General features: G+C 39.2%; 2 protein-coding genes across 6 annotated transcripts in view; both read left to right on the forward strand.

Annotated features, from left to right (window-relative positions):
• The first annotated feature begins 893 nt into the window (after positions 1-893).
• pef1 (penta-EF-hand domain containing 1) lies at positions 894-7,861 on the forward strand. Of its 5 annotated transcripts, none has more exons than XM_072915593.1 (6): positions 894-984; positions 1,295-1,476; positions 1,648-1,865; positions 4,732-4,887; positions 7,106-7,249; positions 7,328-7,861. In XM_072915593.1, the coding sequence occupies exons 1-6, from the start codon at positions 964-966 to the stop codon at positions 7,555-7,557; spliced, it is 951 nt and encodes a 316-aa protein (XP_072771694.1). In that variant the 5' UTR covers positions 894-963; the 3' UTR covers positions 7,558-7,861. The 5 variants fall into 5 exon arrangements, with proteins under 5 accessions (XP_072771694.1, XP_061839327.2, XP_072771695.1 ...); XM_061983343.2 differs by having other exon boundaries at positions 1,295-1,448; positions 1,650-1,865; XM_072915594.1 differs by having other exon boundaries at positions 1,295-1,448; positions 1,680-1,865.
• Positions 7,862-8,424: 563 nt separating this feature from the next.
• smim12 (small integral membrane protein 12) overlaps positions 8,425-11,406 on the forward strand; it is a 4,000-nt gene continuing 1,018 nt past the window's right edge. Inside the window, exons 1-2 of the mRNA XM_061983340.2 lie at positions 8,425-8,507; positions 11,320-11,406. The exon at positions 11,320-11,406 is cut by the window's right edge and continues 1,018 nt beyond it. Coding sequence (XP_061839324.1) covers positions 11,348-11,406 — 59 coding nt within the window. The 5' untranslated portion in view covers positions 8,425-8,507; positions 11,320-11,347. The remainder of the gene's footprint in view (positions 8,508-11,319) is intronic.

Consider the following 11,406-nt stretch of genomic DNA (forward strand, 5'->3'; position numbering starts at 1 on the left):
AAAATAAAAGATTAAACAACTTACAATTTCAGAAAACACACAAAAAACAAATTACAAAAACTTACAATTACACAAATACTAATTAAAAAAACAAAAAACTTATATTGTTAAAACCAAAATAAAAAAAGATGAAAACTTACAATTGCAGAAAACAACAACAACAAAAATATCAAAACAAAACAACTTACAAGTACACAAACACAAATTAGAAAAAAACCTATTTACAATTACAAAATTACTAATTAAAAAACAAAACAACTAATATTACCAAAAACAAAATAAAAGATGAAACAACTTACAATTTCAGAAAACACACAAAAAACAAAATTACAAAAACTAAACAACTTACAATTACTAATTAAAAATACCAAAAAACTTATATTATAAAAAACAAAATAACAAAAGATGAAATAACTTACAATTTCAGAAAACACACAAAAAACAAAATTATCAAAACAAAACAACTTACAGTTACACAAACACAAATTAATTAGAAATAAAAAATACTTACAAATACACAGACCAAAATAAAAAAATATGACAATATTACATATTTCAGAAAACACAATAATAAAAGGGGACGCAATTTACAATTACATGTATTATTAACTTGTATTATTAGACTGGAGTACAATAAAGTTAAAAGGTACAATATTACAATTGTAAGATGCTTATTCTTTTATTTTACTTTGTGAAATTGTACGTTGTTTTTCTTTTTCCAGGATGACATTCCCATTATTGTAATATAATATAACATGTGGCTTGTCTGCATGACGCGCTCAATGAGTATCGGCGTGCACGTCATGAGATACATGAGTCATTTGGGCTCGCTGATGTCGTCATCACGTTTCCATCCTCTCATCCAATCAACATCGCTCTATGCTGGCGGCAAAGGGACCAATCAGTGCTCGGTCTGATCTGCAAGACCCGCCCTTCGCTGGAAGGAAGCAGAGTCGGTCAAAAATGAGTTACCAGTACGGACAGGTAAAGTCATACTTCCTTCTTATTTATCTTTTTTTTTTTAAATATATTTCGTCTGACGTGATGTTGTCATTATTAACACGCTGTTGCTTTAGTGACTAATTTACGGTTTTATTAGCGTTAAGTCGATGTTAGCATCTAGCTCCACAGCCCTCCATGAAATATTGCAGTACACGTCAGACAAACTATGATGGAAGAACTGATTTAATATGAATGGAAAGTGAAAAGTTATTTCTTTAACTGATAAAGTAATATTGATATCCTATTCACTGAACTCTATTATTCAATTGTCTGTAAACTATTGCACTTGTAGGGCTATCCGGGACAGACCGCACCCACTGCTCCACCCGGGGGTGGCCAACACCCCTCTGCCCCTTATGGAGGTGCAGCAGTTCCAGCAGGAGGCCAATATGGACCTGGACCTGGACCAGGACAAGGTGGGCACTATAGACCTGAACCAGGACAAGGTGAGCAGTATAGACCTGGACCAGGACAAGATGGGCACTATGCACATGGACCATGAATTTACCAGGAATTGATTAACGTGGACCCCGACTTAAACAAGTTGAAAAACGTATTGGGGTGTTACCATTTAGTGGTCAATTGTACGGAATATGTACTGTACTGTGCTATCTACTAATACAAGTTTCAATCAATCAAAAAAACAGGACAAGGTGGGCACTATGCACCCGCACCAGGACAAGGTGGGCACTATGCACCTGGACCAGGACAAGGTGGGCACTATGCACCTGGACCAGGACAAGGTGGGCACTATGCACCTGGACCAGGACAAGGTGGGCACTATGCACCTGGACCAGGTGGTGCCCCAGGCGGTTACGGTGGACAACCTCATGGTGCGCCTTACAGGCACCCTGCTCCTTCAGGTACTGTAACCCCACAGTGTTGGTGCTAGGAATGTTCAAAATGGGGTCCCTGGGAACCCATCAAGTCATAAAAGTGAGGCCCGACAGTAAATTTTTGGGGTGCCACTTTTTTGTAAGCGTTTTGAAAACAAATGATGGATGTATGCATTATCCTGTTATATCACACATTCTATATTGTGTTTAGGAAAAAGGTTGTCATAAACGTTACTTACCGGTAATTCATTGAAAAAAAATGTATGTACGTACATGCATACGAGCGCTGACCCTGGACAGGGATGCGTGCATTTATCAGAGATTGATTGATAAAGTTTATGATAACCTTTTTCCAAAACACAATATAGAATGTGAGATATAACAGGATAATGCATACATTTATCATTTGTTTGCAAAACGCGTACAAAAAAGTGGGTCCCCAAAAATTTACCGTGGAGCCCCATTTTTATGACTTTTATGACAGAAGTATCCTACACTTCTCTTTAGTAAAGTAAATCTGAAGAGTAATTATGGGCATCTACATCAACTATATGATTTGCCTGAGAAGCTGGACAGGACAAAAAACATTTTTTTTAATAAAATACTTTAGTTTAGGCTGTAGCTCTTTGTTGTTAAGGCAGCTGCCTTAACAACAAAGCGCTGCTCTGCCAACACGTACACACACAAAAGCCCAACAGATGTCACAAAAACCTTAAAAGCAACCATACTGCTACTATAATAAACATTTAATAAAGTAAAATCAACTTACAAAAACAACAGTGCACATCCCTACCTGTGCAATAAGTCTGCTCTGGCACCGTTTGCCAGAGCTGTCCAGCCTTTTCACAATTAAAACTTGCTGCAGTACGAAGCCTGTCTCGTCATTGTTCCGTACAGTACCCCTCGCAACTAGTCTTCTTTTTTTTTTTTTTTTTTTTAATCCACATGGACTCTCTTCTTTTTGCCACGCTGTCATGTTGGCTTTTTGGGACTCCTGTTGAGTTAGTTAAATGGACGACTTGTAAAACACAGAAAAGGCACACACACTGAAGCGCTAAGACGGGACTGGGAAGGCAGAACGTGAGTGGAAGGCTGGCCTGGTTACAATGATGAGCCCCGAGTTTTGCCTGGCAGGCATGTCAAGCGAATGACTGAATGGAGCGTGCGTACACGGAGACGTACCGTATTTTCCGGACCATAGACCGCACCGGATTATAAGGCGCACTGCACTGCCTATTTTCGATCTTTTTTCATATATAAGGTGCGCTGGATTATAAGGTGCATTAAAGGAGTCATATTATTTATTTATTATCTAAATGTAAAAGACTTCCTTGTGGTCTACATAACATGTAATGGTGGTTCTCTGGTCAAAATGTTGCATAGATGATGTTTTACACATCATCTTCAAGACGCTTTCTGACAGTCGCTTCAGGGTGCGCCGTTTTGTGGCCGGGTCTTATTTACGTGGCTCACTTTCAACAGTGTCTTCTCCCCGTCATCTTTGTTGTAGCGGTAGCATGCAAGGACGGGAGTGGAAGAAGTGTCAAAAGATGGCGCTAACTGTTTTAATGACATTCAGACTTTACTTCAATCAATAACTAAGCAGCATCTCCTCATCCAGAAACGACACCGGAAATGTGTCCCGTGAAAAATCGTCAGACCGGAACTCTCTAATAACTAAAGTTCCTTGGGTGAATAATGTAAAGTCACTACACCGGTATGTTTTAGTGCTTTCATGGTGAGTTTACTGACAGATATAAAGTAAGAACTTTACACTACTTTATATTAGAAATGGCAACAGTGGAGGATGAATGTCACATAACAAGAAGATAGAGAAAAAGAAGAAGCTTATCGATTATGGTGTCGGGACGGACTACAAAGGCGGACGCGCGCAATTTTTCAGGATTTATGCAGATCCCAAATACAGATCAGCAGGTAACAGAAGGTAAGAAAAGTTGCTTTTGCGTAATATTGCCAAACAAAATGCCAGATAATATGTCTTACCTTATACACACACCATAATAATACTCCTATGTTGAATGCGCCGACAATCCATCAAGCGGTGCGGCTTCAAAGCTTACCAAATCAGAATAGTTTTATTGCCATTGTTTGTAAACGGGTTCACAAACTAGGACTTTTTCTTGGTACAATCCTGCAACATAAAACACACATAACACAGAATAGGTAATAACATGAGCTGTAACTGAGCTATCAGATCTTGTTATTGTTCATGTGTCTGATGGCCGAGGGGGAAAAACTGTTCAGGGGGCGGGAGGTGTGGGTCTGGATGGACCGTAGTCCCCTGCCTGAGGGGCAAAGGGAGAATAGTTTGTGTCCAGGGTGAGAAGAGTCAGCTGTGATCAGACCCACACGCCTCCTGGTCCTGGAGGAACAATAACAAAGTCGTACTAAAACATTTGGTAGATTTTTGAGCGGCGTGTTTAATGTTCTATATTTTCAATGGAACATATACAAATTTGGTGTTGTTTACTTGAGTCATATTGCTATCATAATGCAGTCTACACATATCTCTTATGTTTGACTGCCATCTACTGGGCACACTTATCATTTCCCCATGTACCAAATAAAATTGCTTTGAGATCGGTAAGCAAAAGCAGAATTATTTCGTACATTAGACGCACTGTTTTTGAGGGGAAAAAAGGATTTTAAGTGTGTCTTATAGTCCGGAAAATACGGTACTTGTCTCGATCTGGAAGTTCATCATTTTATTCATGAGGTCATTCCGTCAGAAGTGATTGCTCGCCATAATTGTGTTTCCCTAAACAACCGCCCAGAGCGCTCATGCCAGGGGCCGGCCCGGACCGTAACGGTAACAACCTCTGAAATCCGCATCATTGTCTTCTTTGCAACACATTCTTGGTTGTGTCCATAGGCAACATCCCTCCCGGTGTGAACCCCGAGGCCCAGCAGTGGTTCCAGAGTGTGGACACAGACCACAGCGGCTTCATCAACATGAAGGAGCTCAAGCAGGCGCTGGTCAACTCCAACTGGTCCAATTTTAACGACGAGACATGCCTCATGATGATCAGTGAGTCCCACATCTTCTCTTTCCATGTGTTTAGATGCCAATATTAGAGTTGTGCAATGTATATGATCACTTTTAGTACTATTGTCGAATCATGATAGTGCATGTTGATTTTTTTGATAATGCATCTTGATGACATTCTAGCTGTGTGCCACACATTTGACAGCAACAAGAAAACAACTATCGTCCCTACACAAGTTTCTCACATGTATCATTATCACTGGAGGAATAGGACTAGCCAAACATGCTACACTACACGCTGTAGAAAGATACAATAAGCCAGGGGTGTCCTAACTTTTAGACTGGGGGGGGGGGGCATTGGGCAAAAGGGTTAGTGCGTGTGTCTCACAATACGAAGGTCCTGGGTTCGATCCTGGCCTCGGGATCTTCCCGTGTGGAGTTTGCATGTTCTCCCTGTGACTGCGTGGGTTCCCTCCGGGTACTACGGCTTCCTTCCACCTCCACAGACATGCACCTGGGGATAGGTTGATTGGCAACACTAAATTGGCCCTAGTGTGTGAATGTTGTCTGTCTATCTGTGTTGGCCCTGCGATGAGGTGGCGACTTGTCCAGGGTTTTGCATTTTTCCCATTATGCTTTGCAATGTATTTAAATGGGTGTAATTTCACATTTTTATGCTGATTGGACGTTTTTTTTTTTTTGTTTTTTTTTTTTTCAAATAACCACACATTTCAGTGAGCAGGTTGTGTGTGACCATGTATGTTGAGTTTTTGTGCTGGTAGATTTTTTTTTTTCTGCGCCATGACTAGGGAAGGTTGTCTGGATTGGGTCATATAAGTTAATGCTGCGCACACAGTTTGATTAGTGTTACTCACAATGTCAGATATTTACATTAAATATGAAATCATCATGTTGCGATTTCAAACGGTCTTGTTTAAACACAGGCTGTGTTTAGGACACTCATGCAATAAGCCATGCTACACTGGAGCTCTTGAATGTAAACAGATGTGGGAGGATTGATACCGATATGGACCGTAACGATATCAAGTATAGCATGAGTATATTATAGGCTCAATACTACTGATTGCATCAATATTTTCTATTATCACAAAACATTTAGTCGTTTTTGTTTACAAACTCAAAAAATAAGTCCTGACACAGGAGGACTTCAAGTGCAAAACCCGTATTAAGTCAGAGTCAATAGTAGGAAATCATTTTAAATTTTTAATTAATATTGTTCCGTTTGTCTGATTTTAAAAATGAAATCACTCAATGATATTAAAAATGTTAAGAATCAGCATTGGTATGGTCAAAACTACCGCCATGAACTACTTGATATTGGATCGATACCCAAATTTGTAGTACAGTATCGCCCAAAACGAATACAAAGTATCCAAACAACAGAAGATTAGTAGATTTTAGCAAAGTGTAAATCCAACCAAGTTAAACCAGATATTAACAAGTAGGTTGTTATAGTTTTCAGAAGATAATATATACAGTATATTATTAAAAAAAAAACATGATAAACACATGTCGTTTTTGTTATTGTTCACCAACTCAGGAAATAAGTCCTGACTTAGAACTTAATGCGCAAAAAACAAATGTAAATCAGGTAAATGTTTTTACCTTGAAAATCAACTTTTACTTTGAAAATCAGTTTTTGCCTTGAAATCAACTTTTGCCTTGAAAATCAGTTTTTGCCTTGAAAATCAACTTTTGCCTTGAAAATCAGTTTTTGCCTTGAAAATCAACTTCCATTCAATCAGTTTTTGCCTTGAAAATCAACTTCCATCCAATCAGTTTTTGCCTTGAAAATCAGTTTTTATAATTAATAATTGATTGAACTTTGTGGTTTTGTCTGAATATAAGAAATGTAGTCATTCAATGATATTGAAAATGTTATAGCAGTATCAGCATGAGTATGGCCTATACTGTGCCTGTAACTACTTGATATTGGATTGCCCAAAACTCATGTAAAGTATTGAAAGAGAAAAAATAAGTGTTTATTATATTTCAACAGAGGTGTAGATAGAACCATGACAGTAACCCGATATTAACAAGTAGATTAATAATAGTTTTGGGAAAATGTTAATGCATAAGTCAGCAGCCAACTTAAGAGGCTTTGTTACCCTTTTTGAAATGGTAATATTTGTTGTAATATGTCATTATCGCAGGAGGCTGCAATATATATTGCGATATCGATTTTAGTCCATATCGCTCATCTCCCAGTGATATCTGCACGCTGTGTTTGCCTGTTTAGACATGTTTGACAAGACCAGGTCAGGCCGCATGGACCTCCTGAGCTTCTCAGCCTTGTGGGGCTTCATGCAAAAGTGGAGGGCGCTCTTCCAGCAATATGACCGGGACCGCTCGGGAGCCATCAGCGGCACGGAGCTACACCAAGGTAAGGAACCGCAATAAAAAAAATAAAAAATAGATGACGCAATACGCAAGCCGACTACTTATCCGGTCCTCCCTCCAGCTCTCGCGCAGATGGGCTACAACCTGAGTCCCCAGTTTTCCGAGTCCCTGGTGCGGCGCTACAGTGTCCAGCCGGCACGTCCCGGCATCCAGCTGGACCGCTTCATCCAGGCGTGCACGCAGATGGAGAGCATGACGCAGGTCTTCAGGGAGAGAGACACCAGCAGGACGGGCAACGTCCGCCTCAACTACGAGGAGTTCCTATCGGGCGCCGTCACCCGGCTGATGTGAGGTCGTCAGGACACGCCCCTGTGCACGCGGTACACCAGCCGGACGCAACCTGGCAGCTCGTTGCTATGGAGACTTGACACCAAAACAAGGCAGGACGGGCGAAGTAGTGCCTTTATGTCAGCGGTGGAACAATTAGTCTTGATTGTACCTCTAACACATGTTTAAAACTCCTGCACTCAGTAAACATACTCCAGTATTTTACATTAGTGAAAGATAATTACATTGACATTATATATGGGAATTGAGCTGTTTACGCGACAAAGGTCAAGTTATATGATCCCAAGTAGAAAAAATTATCTAAAAAGACTTTAAGCCTTGTCCAACTGTTTATTCGCTCAAACTATTCATGTTTAAATAACTTTTCCTGCAAATGAATATCTGCTCCAAATGTCAGTTATCAGCCTCCTTGACCACTAATAATCTGCATCGGTCGATTTCTATCATCCCAAGCACCTAATAGAACGTTTTTTGCAACTGGAAAGCGAGTTTTTAGGAGTATTTTTGTAATACCTCTGATTACCTGCAAAAATACCCCCTCTGTTTATTTTGATAAGCAAATTGTATTTTACATTCCACTGTGATTTGCCAAATGTATTTTTTTTATTGTCAAAACAAATAAATTGCTATGGTGTATTCTCTTGATGAATGACTCATTTAAAATATGTAATGATTGGAAATGTATAGTTTGGAACTGAATTTGTATTGAATTTATTGATAGCAAACCTAAACAATATTACCCTACAGTTTTCAGAAGACGAACCCTTTTTAGAGGTTTAATAAAAAATATTTGGCAATGTACTGCTTTGACCACGAGGTGGTGCTGAACACACAGGAACTGTGCTGTAAAGAGCGAACAAGACTTTCTGACCAATAACGTAGCAAGCAGGAAGCGTATATTCCCTCCCCGGAAGTGACGTCTGTCTGCCGAGGCACCAACGTTAAAACTGAAGGTGAGTGAAATAACATTACAAATACCATTACATTACAAACATAATAGTTTAAAAAATAACACGACACGCTGCTGTCCTGCTGGCTATTAAACTAACACGCTGTGCTAAAAACCCCGACGTTTAGTATTAGTCTAGCTAGCTTAAAAGCTAACATGAACTTTGGCCATTTTCTCTATTTAAAAACTACATTCCCCAATATGAACTTGTATGAACACATTGCTATCTGAACAACTAAACTATTTAATTGTGTACATAGTCGTAAAAAGAGCACAGCATAGGTTGAAAGTGATCGACTCGAATGAATATAACATTTTATTTACAACAGGAAGTGAACTCGCATGACGTCACTTGAACCGGAAGTGAGGCACCCATCTGGCTTTTTTTTTCCCAAAACCTTTATTTATAATCAATATTTACATACAATCAAAGAAATAATAATAATCAAGTACAAAAACAGCGCCAGGGGGTTTTAAACTCAATAAAGCAACTAAAGAAGAATACAAAAAATATATAAGTGTAAAGCCATAGGCACATCATCATTTTCACAGCTTTTTGGTTGTTAGAGGTAGAAAGCGTTTTAAAGTAAAGTTCTAATTCTTTTTTAAAGGCACAAAAAAACAGGTCTGGTATTGAGAAACCTACATTTATATTTGTTTGGCATCACAACATCTTTCGTTTAAAACAAAATTCATATTATGTTTATAGAGTCAGTAAATATAAAGTTAAAGTACCAATGATTGTCACACACACACACACTAGGTGTGGCGAAATATGTCCCTGGACACATGAGGACTTTGAATATGACTAGGGATGTCCGATAGTGGCTTTTTTGCCGATATCCGATATTGTCCAACTCTTAATTACCGATACCGATATATACAGTCGTGGAATTAACACATTATTATGCCTAATTTGGACAACCAGGTATGGTGAAGATAAGGTCCTTTTTTTTTTTTTTTAATTAATACAAAAAATTAAGTTAAATAAATTAAAAACATTTTCTTGAATAAAAAAGAAAGTAAAACAATATAAAAACAGTTACATAGAAACTAGTAATGAATGAAAATGAGTAAAATGAAGTGTTAAAGGTTAGTACTATTAGTGGACCAGCAGCACGCACAATCATGTGTGCTTACGGACTGTATCCCTTGCAGACTGTATTGATATATATTGATATATAATGTAGGAACCAGAATATTTTTAACAGAAAGAAACAACCCTTTAGTGTGAATGGGGGAGGGAGTTTTTTTGGGTTGGTGCACTAATTGTAAGTGTATCTTGTGTTTTTTATGTTGATTTAAAAAGAAAATCGATACCGATAATAAAGAAACCGATATCGATAAAGTTCAAGTACCTCGGAGTCAGTAATGCGGACGCTGTATCGATCCATTGTGGTGAAGAAGGAGCTGAGCCGGAAGGCAAAGCTCTCAATTTACCGGTCGATCTACGTTCCCATCCTCACCTATGGTCATGAGCTTTGGGTCATGACCGAAAGGACAAGATCACGGGTACAAGCGGCCGAAATGAGTTTCCTCCGCCGGGTGGCGGGTCTCTCCCTTAGAGATAGGGTGAGAAGCTCTGCCATCCGGGGGGAGCTCAAAGAAAAGCCGCTGCTCCTCCACATGGGGAGGAGCCAGATGAGGTGGTTCGGGCATCTGGTCAGGATGCCACCCGAACGCCTCCCTAGGGAGGTGTTTAGGGCACGTCCGACCGGTAGGAGGCCGCGGGGAAGACTCAGGACACGTTGGGAAGACTATGTCTCCCGGCTGGCCTGGGAACGCCTCGGGGTCCCACAGGAAGAGCTGGACGGAGTGGCTGGGGAGAGGGAAGTCTGGGCTTCCCTGCTTAGGCTGCTGCCCCCGCGACCCGACCTCGGATAAGCGGAAGAAGATGGATGGATATCGATAATTTCCGATATTACACTTTTTTAAAGCATTTATCGGCCTGCCGATATTATCGGACATCTCTAAATATGACCAATGTATGATCCTGTAACTACTTGGTATCGGATCGATACCTAAATTTGTGGTATCATCCAAAACTAATGTAAAGTATCAAAGAAGAGAAGAATAAGTGATTATTACATTTTAACAGAAGTGTAGATAGAACATGTTAAAACAGAAAATAAGCAGATATTAAAAGTAAATGAACAAGTAGATTAATAATCCATGTTTACAGTTTGTCCTTCATAATGTGTACAAAATAATAGGTGTATAAATGACACAATATGTTACTGCATATGTCAGCAGACTAATTATCTCTCTCTCTAGTCTTTGTTTGTTTACTTACTACTAAAATACAAGTTGTCTAGTATGTTCACTATTTTATTTAAGTACTTAACTGCAATAAGAAACATGTGTTTAATGTACTCTAAGATTTTTTGTTAAAATAAAGCCAATAATGCAACTTTTTTGTGGTCCCCTTTATTTAAAAAAGTACAGAAAATTATCTAAATAATTTTAGTACCGGTACCAAAAGATTGGTATCGTTACAACACTAATCCTGACCTATAGAAGAGTGGATTTGTGTGGTCTGTATATCCTACTTTAAAAATACGAATTGCTCTTTTCTGCAAAAGAAATAAAGACATAATGTAAATTATGTACTTATTGTAAGTAATGAGCTATCGTTTTGTTAGATAAGACAAATGCATGACTTTCAAAATGTCAGGTAAAGAAAACACAAAAATAGCACAATATCTTGTCATTAAAAAGTTAGTCCCCTTGAGTGCATTTGTTAGATTATACCTCCAGGGGGCGCTACCTCCTGAAGAAGTGGACTACAATTAACAAACAGGCTTTCATTCTCTCAGACTTTGGCATCCAGAGGTGCGTGCGACCATGTGGCCCGTATTCTGGACCGCCATGCGGACCTACGCCCCGTACATCACCTTCCCCGT

This window comes from Nerophis lumbriciformis, linkage group LG21, assembly GCF_033978685.3.
Source record: "Nerophis lumbriciformis linkage group LG21, RoL_Nlum_v2.1, whole genome shotgun sequence".
NCBI classification, from domain to species: domain Eukaryota; kingdom Metazoa; phylum Chordata; class Actinopteri; order Syngnathiformes; family Syngnathidae; genus Nerophis; species Nerophis lumbriciformis.